The sequence below is a fragment of the Halichoerus grypus genome, chromosome 5, assembly GCF_964656455.1.
Source record: "Halichoerus grypus chromosome 5, mHalGry1.hap1.1, whole genome shotgun sequence".
In the NCBI taxonomy this organism is placed as follows: domain Eukaryota; kingdom Metazoa; phylum Chordata; class Mammalia; order Carnivora; family Phocidae; genus Halichoerus; species Halichoerus grypus.
This window is the reverse complement of record NC_135716.1, coordinates 90,738,747-90,757,091: the sequence shown is the minus strand read 5'-3', so window position 1 is coordinate 90,757,091 and position 18,345 is coordinate 90,738,747. Positions and strand designations below refer to the sequence as shown.

The 18,345-nt window shown below is 46.8% G+C and overlaps 1 protein-coding gene across 9 annotated transcripts in view; it reads left to right on the top strand.

Moving 5' to 3' along the window:
- TTF2 (transcription termination factor 2) overlaps nt 1-15,687 on the top strand; it is a 43,033-nt gene extending 27,346 nt beyond the window's left edge. For 4 of the 9 annotated variants that reach the window (XR_013447956.1, XR_013447955.1, XR_004910504.2 and 1 more), the window contains 9 exons: nt 752-834; nt 1,236-1,360; nt 2,141-2,311; nt 4,710-4,768; nt 5,546-5,696; nt 6,431-6,513; nt 8,315-8,389; nt 10,794-12,539; nt 14,006-15,687. Coding sequence is in view for 1 of the 9 variants with exons in the window: in XM_036071026.2 (XP_035926919.2) it covers nt 752-834; nt 1,236-1,360; nt 2,141-2,311; nt 4,710-4,768; nt 5,546-5,696; nt 6,431-6,513; nt 8,315-8,389; nt 10,794-10,938 (892 nt within the window). In the remaining 8 variants the exon portion in view is untranslated. Of the gene's footprint in view, nt 1-751; nt 835-1,235; nt 1,361-2,140; nt 2,312-4,709; nt 4,769-5,545; nt 5,697-6,430; nt 6,514-8,314; nt 8,390-10,793; nt 12,670-14,005 lie in introns of those variants that run through there. The other 5 variants (XR_013447954.1, XR_013447953.1, XR_013447952.1 and 2 more) reach the window with 5 other exon arrangements.
- The last annotated feature ends 2,658 nt before the right edge of the window (nt 15,688-18,345 follow it).

Sequence of the window (18,345 nt, the reverse complement as noted above, 5' to 3'; positions counted from 1 at the left end):
AGTTTCTTCAGACTACATTTATAGTGTTATTGATGACTTGGATGTCCACGTTCCTTTTTCTGTTTGTTTGGTTTGGTTTTTAAATGCCCCTTTCTCTCTCCTCACCCACTCCCTGGCGTATCTCTGTCTTTATACACACTGAACCTGTTCTTCATTGGCTTCCTGGCGTAGAAGCCAAACAGCGTGGTCGCTGTACACCAGGTGTGTCTGGTCCTGTGGGGCCATATTGGGAAAGAACATCTCTTTGACCTTTGACTTGCTACTCAGCATCTCATTGGAACTTAAAACAACAAACTGCTCTGTAATCCTTCTTGTCACGTGTTCTTTGTACTTTCTCTAAACCTCTTGTCCTTCCTGAAATTCCAGATTTACCCTCTCCCACTTGGTACTTCTCACTTCCAATGTGAATGTTTTTTTTTCTCTTTGTAAACCTAATGTAATATTATCGTATTTATTGATAAATATAAACCAATATTAATTAACATTACAATAATGTGTTATAAATTAATAGTAAGTTGTCATCAAACATGGTATTTATACTATTAATATGTTTCTTGACAATTAAAAAATGATTTGGCTTTTAGAATAATTAATTTTCATTACCTTTGGCCAGTGCTTGCCATGAGCCTGACTTTATTTAATAAGTCTTAGTCAAGATCGTACTGCAAGCACAGTTAAGCAGTGACCCCTGGTAAACCTCTTTGGTCTTAGCAAACATTACATGTGCATTTTCTCTTTTGATCTGAGGCAGGTCAGCTCTACGATCCTATCTAAAAGGGTGTGAAGGTGGGGGCAACCAATCTGGAAGAAGCCCTGATAATCCATTCAGTAAAGGTAAGTGGTGGACACTCATAGGTACATACAAATAATGAAGATGTGGATTTAGATCCGGTAAAATTATGGCTACGGGACGTTATGAATGCTTGGTATCAGAGACTTGACCTTAGCTAGGAACCTTAGACCAAAGTAAAATAAGCTGATCTGCCATCGCCAGACCTGGTGATCTAAACTTCTTGTAAGTTACTCTTGAAATCCGCGTTATTAAAATGCAACTAGGCCCGTAAAGAAAACCAGTATTTCGTTTGGCTTCCTTGATAGAGAGGTCAGTTAGAGCTATATTATTGAATCGCAGATCAGAGAAGTTCAAAACAGCCTCTTTTCAGTTTGTGATTCTTCCCCATATTTCGGTTTTAAACCCTGTCCTGTTTCCTGTGGTTTGTGTTCCTTCGTGGAAGTGGCCCAGGAGTTTGCTGGGCCCCGGATGGTGGCAGACTCGCAGAGATCCAGCACTCCCCATGTACTGTTGACCCAGTTGCTGAGACTTCGCCAGTGTTGCTGTCACCTGTCTCTCCTGAAATCGGTAAGAAGAGCCCTTCGTGTGCTCCCCCACAGTGGCTGCCAGAGAGGTCCATTTCAGTCCTCTGTAACTGGGGTCCAGCCTGCCCGGTCAAGGGGAATGGCATTTTGGGGTGTTTCTGTGTTCTGGTTGGGGCAGAGAAGAGGAAGCTTCTTTATTTTACTTTATATTAGTTTTTATTGATCTTGAGATAATTCCCATAGGGTTGAGAACAGCTTTTATTGTTTTTGTTTTTGTAAATAAACTTTATTTTAGAATGGAAAATGTCGTTTTGTTAAACCGTTCATGAATACTTTGGTATTTTAGGATGTCATAAAGCCAGTTTAGCTACTAGTTTTTTCTGCCTTCAGGCGGTATTGGGGCTTTTAAGGCTAGTCATGAAAACTCAATTGGAACTTACGCAATTGGAAAAGTTGCCTTTGCGTTGGATAGAGGCACATCCATAATTAAGATGAGTCTGTTACTCTTCTTGAGGAGCTGTGGTAATGTGTTTTGATTATCAATAGCTTAATTAACTATACTGCTTTAGCTGGGGAAAACAGAATGATCATGTAATCTGTCTGGCAAATCTCTCAGAAGTTCCATCATTTGATTTATCTTTCATCTGGTGAAAAACTTGCAAGATTACATTTTAATCAGTTTCTCTGAGGAGATACCAATGATGAATTACAAGACATTTTGCTGTGTGAAATGTTAAACAATCCGCACTTCATTGGCAAATAACGTGGCTTGCTGCCTCAACTGCCCACCTGCCCCCCTACCCCCTTCCTGTATTCTCTTCAGGCCCTGGACCCGGCAGAACTGAAAAGTGAGGGCCTCGCCCTTTCTCTGGAAGAGCAGCTCAGTGTTATGACGTTGTCTGAACTCTGTGACACGGAGCCGTCTCCCCTCATTTCCCTTAACGGTGAACAGTTCAAGGCAGAGCTTTTTGAGAACACAAGAGCGAGCAGCAAGGTACTTTCGTCACCTCTGTTCTGGTAGAAAAACTTGGCTGTCCTCACACAGTTTGCATGTGTGAGAGTGACACGTTTGTCCAAGCGTGTACAGCCGGTGCGTGGCGGGGCTAGAACTATGAGATTTGAGCTGGTGCACTTCCCCCTTCCAGCCTTAAATTCTCATGTTATTTCACGAATAAAACGAGTCTTATTACATAGTGGGCTTTCAGAGAGTGATTTGGGCCAGCCCCGGCAGCAAGGTAGATTTTCTGTCATGGATCACTGGGAAAGTTGCTTATCAGGTTTACACCAGCGACAGGGCCTCAGTGAGTGAGGACTTTGTTGCGGGAAAGCTTTAAAGGAAAACGGCAAAGGCTTGACCCCAGAGACTGTGTAATACATCTGAGTGCCAGTTGCTTGGACTTGTTGAAAGGCATCCATCTGTGAGTATTATTTCCTAAATTGCCTTCTATCTTCGTTAGTCATTTTGTTCTATTTTCATTAAAGCTTGTCAAGGCTGAAGCGTTGTAGTAGAGGAAGGCTGAGGTGTGCTGTAACTTGAGTCCTGCCTTTCTGTTGGCTGGTTTGGAGTATACGCCGTTAGTCTGCGTACCCTGAGAGTGGGGCCAGGCTCTCTCTCAGCTGCTGTCTGAAGCTGCCATTCCCAGCCTCAACCTCTCTTCAAAGGTTTTTTTTTTTTTTTTAATGTAACTAGAAATGAGGTCACTGCCAAGGGAATGGTGTTACTTAAGAATTACTTTTAATTAAATTTTCAAAATATTACCGAGGTCTTTACCACTAGTAACGGAGAGAAACCTAGGAAGAACACCATATGTGGACAAACCTCATGTTGTTGTAGCACCTTTAGAGTTAGCTACTGGGTTAAAACTTAAAGAGTCCTCATAATTTGTGTGCCTCATCTAATACTTGGGTGGTATTTATTCACAGGGCTTTTTAATGCAAGCCCGTTAATAGTGGTTCAAACCATTTAAGGTTGTTTCATGCAGGGAAGGGAGTTTTGGCAGCCCACACCTAAACTCATGCAGAATGTTCCTGGAATTTGACCCCAGCTCATGGACTGTGAGTCCGGCTCTCTCACTAAAAGTTTTCTCAAAATCCCCATGGCCAGCTTTTTCGTGTGGCGGTCCGAGCACTTACCACAACCCACATCGCCAAGACACCAGGTGCTTCATGTACCTGCTTTCTTTCTCCCTGTGAATTCAGAATGGTCCAGAATGGTCCGCCCTCACTTCCTGTCCAGCACATTTGTTGAGAAGGCAGCCTCACGGGTGGTGGGGGCCTCTGGAGGTGAGCACTCGAACAGGGCAGTGCGGGACGTAAGCGCGGAGGGCACCTCAGAGTTCATCTGGGGCAGCCCTCTGTTTCAGCGATGAGGCGTCCACACTCTTCACCATGAGTCCCGAAGGAGTACAACAGAAGAGCTCTCTTCATCTCCTGATTCCTGGTCCTTTTCTTCCTCCTCCACCATCCTGGGGATGAACTGCAGGGCCCGTAGAGGCTTTCAAAAGGTCATTTGCATTAGCAGTTGGGAGGGATGAATCCAGCTGCTCTCCCAGCTCATGCTCATGTGTTCTTACCACCCGCTCCCTGTGGACTCAAATGTGCTCTGAGGGGGTTTGATAAATGCCCAGAGAGCTTTTGGGGGAAGCCTTAGCAAGTGTCGCTCAGACTGGGTGGGCCCTCTTCTTCAACAGCCTTTGGAGCAGGCCCTAAACTGGGTAAAGTTCTTTCACTTTCTCTGTCTGCAAATGTTAGGATAGTACCTTCTCTGGTCTGCCTACGTGCTGGACGCTAGGGGCACGACCCAGAAACGAAGCAGTCATATGCTGGCTCTGCTTCCTTGGAGCCCCTCAAGTCATGATAGCAAGAGATGACTGACACCCAGTGGGTAGTGTGAACAAGGCCACGATGATAGGAACAAAAGGAGCCCGAGTAGCAGGTAGGCAGTGGGCACCTAACCCATACTTTGGGGTTAGTGAAGACCTCCAAGAGTGATGTCGATCTGACATGGAAGGGTGTTCTAGGCAGAGGGGACAGAGTGGATGAAGATGAGACAAAGCATGGCTTAGCGGAGGAGGAACTTTAGTATGACTGGAGCATCATTTGAGGAGGGGTAGTGAGCTAGGAGGCTGGAGACATCAGCTGAGGCCAGAGCAGCATGGAGCTGGTAGGTCATTGTCAGGAGCTGGGGCTCGATCCTCAGCGGGAAGGCCCTCCAGCCAGGGGAGGGAAATGACAGACTGGCATTTTTAGAAGTAGCCCTGGGGCTGCAGAGAGGAGAGTGGCCTAGAGTGGGGTCAGACCAGAGGCAGAGGCCACCTCAGGAGTGCAGGTGAGGGATGATGGAGAAAAGCAAATTTGCACCCACTTAACGTATACTAAATAACATTTCCCAGGTTTCATCTCTGTTGGTGGAATTGGAGGCAATCCGAGGAAATTCAGGGTCCCAAAAGAGGTAAATGTGTTATTTTGTTATCCAAGTATTGTTTGTGATGATTCAAGAAACTTTGATATTGCTGTTAGTTTCAATCTCGGCTTTTTAGAAATCCAGGACCTTGAATCCTCCTCAGCAGAAAGCACTGAGGTTACAGCGCACATTCTCTCTGATTTCTAGTTAACATATTTGTGGCATTGATTGAGAAGGAAGTCCCTAGAGGATCAGAGTGAGCTAAGCATCTGGAAAAGTGTTTAAAAGTAGAGAAGCAGCTAAAGAAAAGCAAGGGAGTGACAGGTGCAAAAGGCAGGGCGAGGTGTGGTATCGGAGAGGGAGCCCCGTGGTGCTGGGAATGTTCTTGAGCTGGGTGCCTGGATCCATTCATTATTTGTTATCCTTACGTGTATGTTATGGATCTGCGTTTGTAGATGTGGAATGTTTTGATTTTAAAAACTTAACAACCCTAATTAAAACATAGCATGGGGTGTAGGGGTAGAGACGTCCCAGCAGCTTGTTGTGGCTGCCAAAGGGAGGGCAGCCCACATATCCCTTTCCTGCAGGACCACAGATCTCCAAATAGTAAGAGGCTGTGGTCCTTATTTTAGGCCGGCCACCACTTTATTGTGACCTCATTTAGCATGAGACGGATTACACCCTGGATACGAAAAACAACTGGAAGCATCCTCACCTTAAAATGTGACCTAAGCATGTGCCTTTGCCCCGCAGGGGACAGAAGGCCTTTCCTGGTCCGCATCATCTGTTCCGGGGGTTGACGTTTTGTGTTCTCCTTCCTTCCAGTGTCGTGGTCTCCCAGTGGACCAGCATGCTGCAGGTTGTAGCAGGCCACCTCAGGAAGCATGGCCTGACTTACGCCACCATCGATGGCTCTGTCAGCCCCAAACAGAGAATGGACTTGGTGGAGGCCTTTAACAGCTCCAGGGGCCCCCAGGTATGAGCCGGGCACGCCAGAGCTCTGTCATCTGTCATTGAGATCACCTTGTTCTCAGTTACACAGCGAGAACTGCCGTGTAGCAGCTCAGTCTAAACACATTCGTTGCCTTGATCCCTCCACGTGCTTTTAATTTATTAGACATTTATTGGGGAGCGTATTGAAGAGTGCAGATACTTTAAAGAGAAGGCAATACGAGGGCTAAAAGCAGAGGAAGAGCAGAGCTGGTTGGCTCAAGCGATCTTTGTGGAGGGAGGCAAGCCTTGAAGGGTAGGTGGGAGTTTGATACGAGGCAGTGTGGGGAGACTTGGAGGGACAGCAAGAAGGTGGAAAACACTGGTGGCCTGGGGAGGGGGCGGCCAGGAAGAGCAGCAACGGCAGGGGCTGGGGGTGCAGAGACCGGGGAGTGGACAGACTCTGGTTAATGGAAAGGGCATTGAGCCAGGCACTCCGCCGCCCCCCCACACCCCAGTGCTCTAAATTGTAGCGTTTGTGTATTTTAGCAGGCAGACAATTCGTGTTTTCAGGTTGAGTCACAGAAAAATAGGAAGTGAGAGTTTTCTTAAAGGTGAGGCACGGGAGATTGCATCTCAGAGTTTTTTTGACAGCAGAGGGAACTTTGGTGGGATCATGGTACTTATCTGTATTGATCTTGGGCTTGAACCTGAGACAGAGGGAGAGATGTATTATGAGATCAGATCTGTATAAAGGGAATGCTGTGCTTTCTTTTGAAGGTTATGCTAATCTCTCTCTCGGCTGGAGGTGTGGGTCTAAACCTGACTGGAGGAAACCACCTTTTTCTTCTGGATATGCACTGGTAATGACTCTGGATTTTTCTTGCATTGTCCTAGCGTAGGAGGGAGGGGGCGGGGGGGGGGTCAGGAGTGGGGGCCAGAGGGGTGATGGGACCTGACTTGTTATGGTGAGGATGCTGTTTTTGTATTATGCGGATGCCTCTCCTGCATACATATTTACAGGTCCTGGTGTATATAGGGTGTGGGGCTGTTGATGGCCCTGAATTCCTAAGCAAGCAAGGCTTCAAATGACTGCTTAAAATAGCATTTACCTTATTGTTAATCTTACATCTGTTTCCATGGAAACTGGGAAGAAGGCTTTTTCTTGTGGCTAAGAGCTCCATCGCTCAGTTTTACCTCTTCAAAATACCATATTTCACGCCATTTGTGGACGTCCAAGGAAATCTCAACCCTGGAAAAGACGGAGAAGCTTTATTCCAAAAGGAAAAGGAGAAGGAATTTTCTAGTTATGTTAGGAATACACTTAACACAAGGCCCTTGGCCACGCACATAGTATCAACATTGGGAGCCTAACCGCAAATTTCCTGGAAATAAGATAAATGAGCTTGTGTGTTGGTAGGAGAAAAATGTCATAATTAGTCTCCGTTTGGGGTTTTCCAATCATGCCAAGCAGAGATTGCTGCACATTTGTCTGATTCTCCAGGCGGCCCAGACTGACACACACACGGGCCAACCTGGTGTCATCTTCCGGGAGAACGTGTTTAGGTCTTAGGGCTCCCTGATACGCTTGAGGGAGGAAAGCAGAGTGCGAGTTAAATGCTAATTTCTGGGGGCGCCTGGCTGGCTCAATCAGTAGAGCGTGCAACTCTTACTCTCAGGATTGTGAGTTCGAGCCCCCTGTTGGGTGTGGAGATTATGTTAAAATCTTAAAAAAATAAAGAAATGCTGTTTTCTGAAATGGAGATATGTTGTCCAAGATTTTAAGGAGGTAAGATGAGGAACCAGTTTGGAGTTGATAGCCTCTATAAAGAAGGAGAGAAATTAAGTTTCTTCAGTTGAATCCCAGAATATTAAAGTTGAAAAAGGTGTTCTGGGATGCCTGGGTGGCTCAGTTGGTTAAGTGTCTGCCTTCGGCTCAGGTCATGGTCCCGGGGTCCTGGGATCGGGTCCCATGTTGGGCTCCCTGCTCAGTGGGGAGTCTGTTTCTCCCTCTCCCTCTGCACCCCCCAGCTTGTTCTCTCTCTCTCTCTCTCTCACTCTCTCAAATAAAGAAATAAATCTTTACCAAAAAAAAAGAAAGAAAGAGAAAGGTGTTCCCTCTCATTAGGCAGCCCTCACATTTCCAAGTAGGAATCTAAAGTACAGAGGATTGAGGTGAGGTGACTTGCCTGAGTTCATCCAACCAATTAGTGACCAAACTGGAGCACTGGTTCACCTGTGTTACTTAAAAGTTGTCAGCTGATGGTGGTGCTGAGTTTCTCAGTCAAGGGCAAGAAGGTATCTGACACTAACCTTTCTGGGGCCAACATAGCCAAGGACAGGGATTTGCAAACTCTCTCTGTAAATATTTTCGGCCAGATGGTAACTGTTTTAGACCTTGCAGGCCACATAGGTCCCTGTCCCGTATTCTTCACTGTGGGTTTTTTATTTGGATTTTTTTCAACCCTTTAAAACCATGACCACCATGTTTGTAGCTGCAGAGCCATCCAGAAACAGCTGCAGGTTTTAAGAGACATTTAGAAAGTAAAATGAATGGACTTGGTATGTGAAAAGGGAGTAAAGGGGAGTAAAAGCTCTGCCCAGGGGACTTGCCCACCCAGTCCGGGGTGTCTGCACCTTTGAGCCTTGCCTCTTTGCTCACAGGAATCCATCACTTGAAGACCAGGCCTGTGACCGAATTTACCGAGTCGGGCAGCAGAAAGATGTTGTCGTGCACAAGTAAGTAAAGGCATTCTGGGACTTAGGCCCCTTCACAAGCTTTCCTTTTGTGCAAGTCTTTCTTGGGTGGTGGTTTAACAGAATGTAAAGTATTTGGTGGTCCCTTGACTAGTGGATGCTCCCGAGGCCTGCCTCGTTGGTGCTCACAGTCCAGAAGGGAACACAAGCAATTTGGGGGTGACCTTGGGGTTGGTGCCTGCGAGAGAAGAAAAGGCTTGTGTATTAGGGCTAGGGAAAGTACCCTCCCCCCCCCCTTATTTATTAATTTTTTGCTTTTAACTTTTAGGTTGACGTAATTTCAGACATGTAGAAAAGAATATAAGAATTCTCAAAAGAATAATGTCCCCCAAAAAATCTTATTTGTAAAAATAATACCAAAAACTGCTCGTATGCTGTACCACGTGTGTGTGTGCGTGTAGACTTTTTTTTCTGGACCATTTGAGAGTCAGTTGCAGCCGTGGTGCTCCTTTACCCTTAAATACTTCAAGGTGCATTTCCGTAAAATAAGGACATTCTCTTACATAACCACAGTAAAATGCTCAAAATCAGAACGTTAACACTGATACAATGCTGTTATCTGAGCTCTGGACTTTATTCCATTTTGCCTCTTGTCCCATTGAGGTCCCTCACAGCAAAGGAAAATCCTAGAGCCTGCGTAGTCTTGAGTTGTCATGACTCTTCTGTCTCCTTTAATTTGGCACACTACCTCAGTCTTTCTTTGTGTTTTATGACATTGACATTTTTGAAGAGCACAAGCCAGCGATTTTGTAGAATGTCCCTTTCTAATGCTACAGTCCACTCTAGCAATGGACCTCTTTTTCTCCTTCCTTTTCAGGGCCAGGTTTCCTGAAGAATTAGAAATCACTGACTGTCTTGACTTGATTACCTCTCGTATTCATTCCTCAGCCTTTCACCCCTGTGGCTCCACTGAAACCACTCTTGTTTCAGGCCATCCGTGAATTCCAGTTGGCCAGTTGCAGAGATCATGCTGGTTTCCCTGTCATGAGCTCTCACCTCACCCTGTATGCGCCTCCCTTAGTAGTCCTGTCTACTCCAGGAAGTCCAAAGAACCTTCCTCCCCAAGGTCTCCAGCATCAGATCTAGATACCCAAGTCCCTGCTGACTCTCTGACTCCGAGAGTGCACATAACCATTATTCAGTCACTCGTGCATTCGTCTCATTCAGCTTCTAAATCTAACACCTGTTGAGCATTCACTGTGGAGCAAGTACTGTGACATGTTCCAGGAACTCAGAATGTCACATACTGAAGTGATATACCGCCTCCTATCTCACGAGGCTTAGTATCCCTGTATCCAATCCTAGAGCCACAGACTAGGTTCCTCCCCTTTACTCCCTTTTCACATACCAAGTCCATTCATTTTATTTTCTAAATGTCTCTTAAAACCATCTCCTCCTTCCCATCCACACTGCCACATTCCTCTTCCAAATCTAAATTTCTTAGCATGATATGCAAAGCCACTCACAGTCTGGCCCCCACCATCCTCTGGAGCTTCTGCCATTGCTCTGCAGCATGGTGGAGTCCTTTTGACTTATGTTCTGGCCAGACTGGACCACCTGATCTTCCTCCGACATAACCGTGTTCTAAACCCGGCCATGATTTTTCCACATTCCCGTTCCCTGGGACGCCCTCCCTCTGTTCCGTCAGGCAAACCCTTGCTCATCCCACAAGCCACACATTACGAGTTCACCCTTCAATAGAGCCTTCCCCGAACACCGCAGATGTTTCCTTTTACTCTTTGTGCACATTGGACATATGTCTGTAGCACTTTTCCAGCTTGTATGGTTGCTTATTTTCATGCCTCTCTTCCTGTGTTCCTTTTGAGAGCACAAGACTGGACTGTATGCATCTCTCCATCCTTAGACCCAGCACAGCACATGGCATATTGTAAATGCTTAGTCAGTGCTTGCTGAATGAGGCAGTGACAACAGTGTCATTTCTTCAGGTGGTAAAACCTGTTTTCACTGTGAATGAGCCAAGAAATAAGACACTGTACTTAGACCAGCACATAGACACCTGGCAGGAACTTGATAAACTTTAAGGCCTTCTGACTTGATCAAGGGTTGAGCTTTTTGAGTGAAAGCTGGATCTCTGCACTTTTTTGGATAGAGATATCGTTTGCCTATTTTGGCATGTTTCCAATTACCTTAGCTTCAGAAAGAAATGAAAAATAATTGGAGTTGCGTCATTTTAAACGGGCACATATTTAGTCAAGGTTGTTTGGATCTCGTAAACATGGAGTTTTTAACCAAACCTAAGACAACTTAAGTAGAGGAAGAAATCTCATGTAAAAACTAAAGCATAAATAGAAGTTTGAATATGTTATTAAATACGCTGTTTTGGGTTTCTGATTATTTGATTAATCTGGTTTTTTTTTTTTTTTAGATTTATTTGTGAGGGAACAGTGGAAGAGAAGATCTTACACCTCCAAGAGAAGAAGAAAACTTTGGCCAAACAGGTCCTATCAGGATCTGGCAAAACCGTCAAGAAGCTGACTTTGGCTGACCTCAAAGTCCTTTTTGGCATCTAACTTCCTGTTTCTAGGGCTCAGGGTGGTGCCGCTGAGGGTTTGCAGTAGGGTCTGGAACAGTGACCTGCACGTGGCCCTCTGAGCTCTCCTCGGCTTCTCATTTCACTGGCAAGCCCTAGGCCCTCCGCGGAAGGTGGCGCCATCTTATCCCTGGAATTCGGCGCCAGTGATCATGTTAACCACTTGGTTCATCGGTCAGGTCAATCAGTCGACTTATTGAAGGGTGACTTAGAAACCAAGGAATGACTTCAGAAAAAAAGAACATGCCTTAGAGTTAGATAATTTTGGAAAACGACACCAGGGGAGCTTCAGTGAAAGCTCAGAAAGCCCTCCATTGCCTTGTTCTTCTCAGCTCATGGGGGACCAATGTTCCTGCCCTTTCCAACGCCGGCTCTCCCTCTCTCCTGCCAGTGAGGCTGCTCCTTTTAACGTGTCTCCGGGCAGGGCAGAGAGAGGACCCCGAGGCCAAGCCTCTGCAGCTGTCTCCGGCCACACTGTTCTGCCGCACCGGCGTCGGAGCAAGGAGCTGCTTGGTCCCAGAACAGACGTCTGGTATGGGTGCCCTCGTGCCATCCGGTATTGGGTATCGTTTCACTTCGTGGGGTTCCGTCGCTTCCCGTTGCTAGAGCGTCATGTGCTGCTTGTGAAATAAAGTTTACTACTGGGCGTTTTTTCAGTAGAGGCAGACCTCCCTTCATTGCGCCTTGCAGGTACTGCATTTCTTGCGACAGCATTTGCTCACTTCGTGGCCGTGTCCCATTTTGGTAATTTTCGCAGTGTTTGCAGCATTGTTCTATTTGAATTGCTGCGATCTTATGGTAACACTTGAACAGATGAGGAGCTGAGGGATGAGCTGAGACCGTGGATTCTTGCGACGGACGCTACCCCTGGTGAAGACACTGTGAAGATTGTTGAAATGGCCACAGGATTTAGAATACCACATAAACTTCACTGATCCAGCAGCGGCAGGGTTTGAGATGATTGACTGTAATTTTGAAAGAAGCTCCGTAGTGTGTATTCCATGCTACGGAGAAATCATTCATGAAAGGAAGAGTCCATCGATGTGGCAAACTTCACTGTCATCTTAGTGTAAGAAATTACTGCAGCCAACACCCTGACCAGTCAGCAGCCATCGACATTGAGGCAAGACCCTCCACCGACTCGCTGAAAGCTCAGATGGTGGTTAGCAATTTTAGCAATGAAAGATTTTTTTTTCAAAAAATGTGTTTATTTGTTTAGAGAGAGAACACTCATGAACAGGGTGAGGGGCAGAGGGAGAGGGAGAGACTTTTAAGCAGACTCCGCACTGAGCATGGAGCCCAATGCGGGGCTTGATCCCACAACCCTGTGATCACGACCCAAGCCAAAACCAAGAGTCGGACGCCCAACTGACTGAGCCACCCAGGTGCCCCAGCAATAAAAGATTTTTTAATGAAGATATAATATTGTTTTTTAGACATACTGCTGTTGCACACTTAATAGACAACAGTATAATGTAAATAGGATTTTTATATGCACTGGGAGATCAAGAGATTCATTTGACTCGCTTTACTGTGATATTCACTGTATCGTGGTCTGGAACTGAACCTGCAATATCCAAGGTATGCCTGTATTTGCATTTTTACAAATTTACGGTATTGGTAGCATGTTTCATTCTCTCATTTAGTATTGTATCATTTAGTATCTGTATTATGGTTGGTATAATCCAATAAATGTGTGCTTGACAATGTAGCAGAGATAATGTGTTTGCGAACCTCCATTTCCTTTTTTCCCGGGCACCCAGAAAGACTACATTTCCCAGTGTTCACTGCAGTTACATGGGTCCATATCACTGAGTTCTAGTCAATGGAATGAGGAGAGAGGTGATGTAAGTAATTTCTTAACCTCCTCTCCAACTTTATGAGTGATTCGTCACACTGTTTCTTCCCTCATCGGCCCACTAGATGCCAAGGAGCTGATGGAAGCCTACGAGGCCCTAGAGAAGCCACTAGATCAGGGATTCTTAACCTACCTTTGGGCCACGGACCCTTTAGGCAAACTAGTAAGCCTCAGTTCCCGAATGACTGGAACAAAGCCTTCTGCATGTGTGCCTCCCTTCTCACCCCTGCTCACCCACATGGCTGTATCACATAATATTTTTTTAAGCCACTGAGTTTGGGGTTGTTCAGATAGCAGTTGGTACTCTAATACAAACTCTTGAGACTGTTACTTTGGGAAACTGTTCCTATTTCCTTCTTCCCATTAGCAATCATTTCCAAAACACATTAGCTAATTTCTGTGGGAAAGGATGGTAGTTCTCCTAGATGGAACTATTAGGGGTGTCCTTGAGTCAGGGGTGGGAGGTGAAGCCCTTTGCTAGCCCACTGACATGTAATCTACTCTTAGGATTCCTTTTGGCACCTTAAACAGTATATCTCGTGTTCCTTGTTTTGATTCTTACCCAGCAGAGCCACCTAATTATGTCTTGGGTAAGTGTTCCAACACCAGTGAGATGCGGTGGAGTGAGGTGTGGTGGATGCAGAAAAAGTTGGAACCATTGTTTCAGTGGGACGGGACGTACCAAACCGTGGCATTCTTAAATCCTAGTCCTGGCGCGGAAATTTCTCATGAATTTACTCTAAGTGGCGCTCTGGTGTCTCTCAGGCTCGCATTCATTAGTTACTGGGAGTCCATTTCTGAAGGCCGGGGCAGGACATGGTGAGTCCTTGGCCCCGCGAGCAACGGGCAGCATCCCACATGAGTGCTCGAACTCTGCCAGTGCCAACCAGCCCTCCCGATGTGCCGGATTGTCGTACGGCTGCCTGCCTCCCTGACCAGACTCGGGCGAGGACAAGAGGATGTCATCGGGGCTTTATAAGCCGTGAAGGGCCGTACAAGTGCTAGTGTTACTGCCGTGGGACCGGGTCTGGGCAGAGGGAGTAAGAGAGCAGCGTGGGTGCCGCTGAAAGCCAGACAGCGAGCATCTGTCACCGAAGCGCAACACCGTGGAGCGCCCCGCATACCAGGGATTTCTCATGGGACGGGTTTGCCTTCGCGGCAGCTTTACCGTTTGACTTCTCTTTCGCAGTGTTGATTAGAAAAGGGCACTTGGTGCATGCCATGGCTGGACGGAATCCTGAACCCTTTAAAAATCCCGCCAAAGACTCCTGTTGCCATGCAGTCATCATGCACAGTAGCAGGTAGGATGACATCTCTGGAATATGACCCTTTCTCTAGCAGCTGTGTGTGTGACTTAGAACGGCTGTGTATGACCACTGGCTTGTTTACTCTCTGGTTGTCTCTGTTGCCCAAGGAAGTGGCTTCCAGCAGGGCTCAAAGGTGAAGCGGACTCTCCCGTACTAGTAGGATAGTCGTGGAGCCGCCAGTGCTCGGTGTGACCTCTGCGGTCGTCTGGAATCTTGATGCTGACCGTGATGCCTTGAGAGAACTGGGTTTACAAAGTGGGGTATTACACTGCTATTTGCTGTCTAGCATCTTGTCCTAAGAAAGGGCAGAAAGGATCTAAAGAGTGTAGCTGCCAGCACAAAGAATTATAATAGGAACTTAGAATTCCTAAGCATGTAACCCAGAAGAAAATGTTTTCAGAAATAAAAATGAAATTGGGGCCAGTTAGAGCACCAGGTACCCTAAGAGTCAGTAGGTGCGGATGGAGATGGAAGTGAGGAAGAGCCTCACCCCTAGGGAGGGAACCAGGCAGACAGACCCACGGCTACACGACCTCTCTCCGGGCTTGAGTCCTTTTACCCAGAATCCTTAGCTAATCTGAGGGTAGGTAGAGCTGATGTATGCAAGGTAGGATGGGGAGAATACATCCACTGCTAAATCATTTGTACATCAGTTCAAAAATCTATATTAAATGTGCCGGGCACTGCTGGGTAAAAGCAAAACCCGAAAGCATCCCTGTCCTCCCTGAGGCTTACAGTCTCCTAGGGAGATGGGCATTAATCCCATCCTGCATGGCTGTGGAGGGACAGTGGTGTCAGGTGCTGTGGTCGCTGGGAGGGCTTAGAACAAGGAGCTAAAGTGAAGTCCGTACACAGATGCTAACAAGGCAGAGTGAAACGCCTCTTCCTATATCCCGCTTCCATTAGCGGTCACTTCACCCAGCCCCCTCTGGGACAGACTTAGCAGGCCTGCATCCCCGGGAGTGAAGCTGACTGAGGACTGCATCTCCGAGATTAGAGTGGGCGGGCTGACCGGTGTGTGTGTGTGTTTGTCATCCGAGACAGCCAAGGTGTTTATCCTGTGACGACCTCCCAGAGGACAGAGGCAGTAATTTGTGGCCCTCTTGCCTTACCTGTAACATGGGAGATAAAACTTACATCATAATGCTGCACCTTGTGGATGCTTCAGTGCTCATGACTCCAGGGTGATTTCGGAAGCAATTTGCGACACCGGGGACAAGTCCTAAACCCTCAGATCTCTTTTTTTTCCCCTCACCTCGGGAGTCTGGGGCCCTGCAGATCACTCTTAACTTCGCAGGGCCTGTCAGCTGGCAGGACAGTCGCACTGAATGTAGACTCCGTCGTATGGCAGGCCACTGAACAGCCTAGCCCTCCTCCCACACCAACTATCTCAGTGTCTCTAACGGCATGGCTGCTGTGAGTCCTGCTTCAAGGCTAGGACACGCGCCAGAACCTGGATGTCTCACGGAACTTTTCTGTGGCAGTCGGGCTTCATCTACAGTAGAGTTCTGCAATTACCAAAACCCTTTTCCAACTGAAATAAAGGAAAAGCTTTTAATCCTCAGTTCTGAAGTCTGATTCGTTAAAAGACACATGGGGATAAATGATGTAATACAATAAGCTTCTTCACGGCAAAGCAATTCCCTGGATGTCTGAGGTAATTGGAAAATTCAAGGCTGGTCCCTAAAGTGCGTACAATTTATCCAGCAGGTTTGACAGAAGGCTGAGATTTTTTTTTTTTTCCAAGTGGTATTTGGTTAAATGACAACTGTTGGCGTTTGGGGGAAGGAAAGTCTGGCTTATAGAAACAGATACCAAGGAGATCCACACTAAAACTTGTACCAAATTATATCTTTTTTTTATTCAACAAAACACTGATTAAGCCTCTACTACGTTCCAGGAACATGGGGACAATGTGGTCAAGTCCCTGCCTTCATGGAGCTGACAGTCTAATATGAGAGAACAAACATTAAACAAATAGAATATGTATGTGAGACGGTGATGAAGCCGAGTGAGGGTGATGCGGGGCCCTGGGGTGGGGAGGTGCTATTTTATACAGGGTAGTTAGGGACCTATCCCGTAAGATGATGATTGACGTAGGAGCCGAAACCTGAGGAGAAAGAGAATCAGTCATTCAATATCTGTGAGAAGAACATTCCAGACGGCAGGGCAGTGATCATAAAGGCTGCTACACAGAGTATGTGCAGAGTTTGCGGAGCCCCAGGCAGGCAGGTTGGGCTGGAATGAGTGACTGGGGTGAGGGGGAGGAAATGAGAGAGCGGGGAGCCGGGGTACAGGCTCTTACGTGCTGACGTAAACGCTGGCTTCGTTCTGAGTAAGATGGGAAGATGTTGGGTGTTGAGCGGCAGAGTGACATGATCTGAGGTATTTCAGAAGGACCTCTCTGACTCCGCAGGGGAGAACAGGCCACAGGAGGGGAAGGGTGGGAGCGGGGAGACCATTTAGGAGGCAGGGGAGAAATCTTGGTGTCTTACACCAGGATAGTGGCCGTGGAGGTGGAAAGCCATGCTCGGCAGATGTATTTTGAAGGGAAAGCCGAACGGACTCACCCATGGATTGGATGTGGTGCGTGAGAGGGGAGTCAAGCACGTTTGCCAGGCCGTTGACTCTACCACCTGTAAGAATGGATTTGGACTTTCCTCTTAGAGGTGGAGCAGACTGCAGTAGCAGCAGTGTGCTAGTGTAGGCAGGTGGGAAGCGAGAATGGGAAACTGAGAGTTCTGTTGTGGACATCTGAAATTTGAGGCGCCTGGAATGCCTCCAAGTGGAGGTGTTAAGCTGTTGGAATCTGGAGCGGGAGGTAAACGTAGGAGTTTTCAGTGTCTAAATGGTATTTAGAGTCAAGAGAGGAGGAGATCATCTAGGGAGGGGGGAGGACAAAGAAATGCAAGAACGGATCCTTAGCGCTGTCCAACATGTAGGACCGGGGGAGATGAGAAGGAACTAGCAAAGATGAAGAGTCAGGAGAAGTCAGTGAGACAGAATGGAGAGTGATGCCATGCGAACCAAGCGAAGGGAATGTTTCAAGGAGGGGAAAGTGATCAGCTGTGTTAAATGCGGTTGATGGAAACATCAGGAACTGATCATGAGGTTCCATAATGTGGACATTCCTGGGGACCTTGATGAGCAGTGGAGTGGTGAGGAAGAAAGGCTGATTGGGTTCGATCTAAGAGGACGCAAGGAGAAGTAGAGATAGCAAACAATTATTTTTGAAGTTTTTTAAAGGGAAGCAGAAAATGGAGTGGTTGTCAGAGGGGTGAAACATGTTATGGACTGAATTTTGTTACCCCCAAATTCATAGACTGAAGCCCTGATCCCCAGTGTGACAGTATTTGGAGACTGGGCTTTTAAGGAGATAACTGAGGTCAAATGAGGTCAGAAGTGTGGGCCCTAACTCGGTAGGACCGGTGTCCTTGTAAGAAGAGAAAGAGACACCAGGGATGTGTCTGCACGGAGGGAAGGCCACGTGAGGACACAGGAGGGAGCAGCCACCTGGAAGCCAAGAGAGGGGCCTCAAGAGAAACCTTCACCTTGGACTTCCAGCCTCCAGAACTGAGAGAAATAAATTTCTGTTGTTGGAGCCCCATAGTGTGTGGTATTCAGTCATGGCAGCAGGAGCAGACTAGTACAAAAATCAAAGGCAATCTGTTTTTTTTAAAGAGGGGGGAATATTGTACATGTTCCTGAGGGAATTCCTGGAGCTATGTTCCTGGGTTGTGGAGATGCAATGTGGTCTAGCATACAAGTATAGAGGTTTGTTTTTTGTTTTGTTTTGTTTTTAGATTTTATTTACTTGAGACAGTGAGTGAGAGAGTGAGAGAGAGAACACAAGCAGAGGGAGAAGCAGACTCCCTGCTGAGCAGGGAGCCCAGTGTGGGGCTCAGTCTCAGGACCCCGGGATCATGACCTGAGAGGAAGGCAGACACTTACTCCACTGAGCCACCCAGGCGGCCCCAGAGGTTTGCTTTTGATAAGGCTATAGGCAGATTTGTAGATGTGGTGAGAAGGTAGGAGAATTCTCTTCTGTATCCTTTTATTTTCTTGGTGAAATAAAAAGCAAGGTCATAAGTGGGGAGGGGAAGCTGGGTGGAAAGTGGAGTTTGAGAAGAAAGTATGAAATAATTGTCTGGCAGAGCAGGGGAACCAACTGACGAGAGAGATGTTGTCAAACAACTAAGCGATGCTAAGAGCCCACTGACAT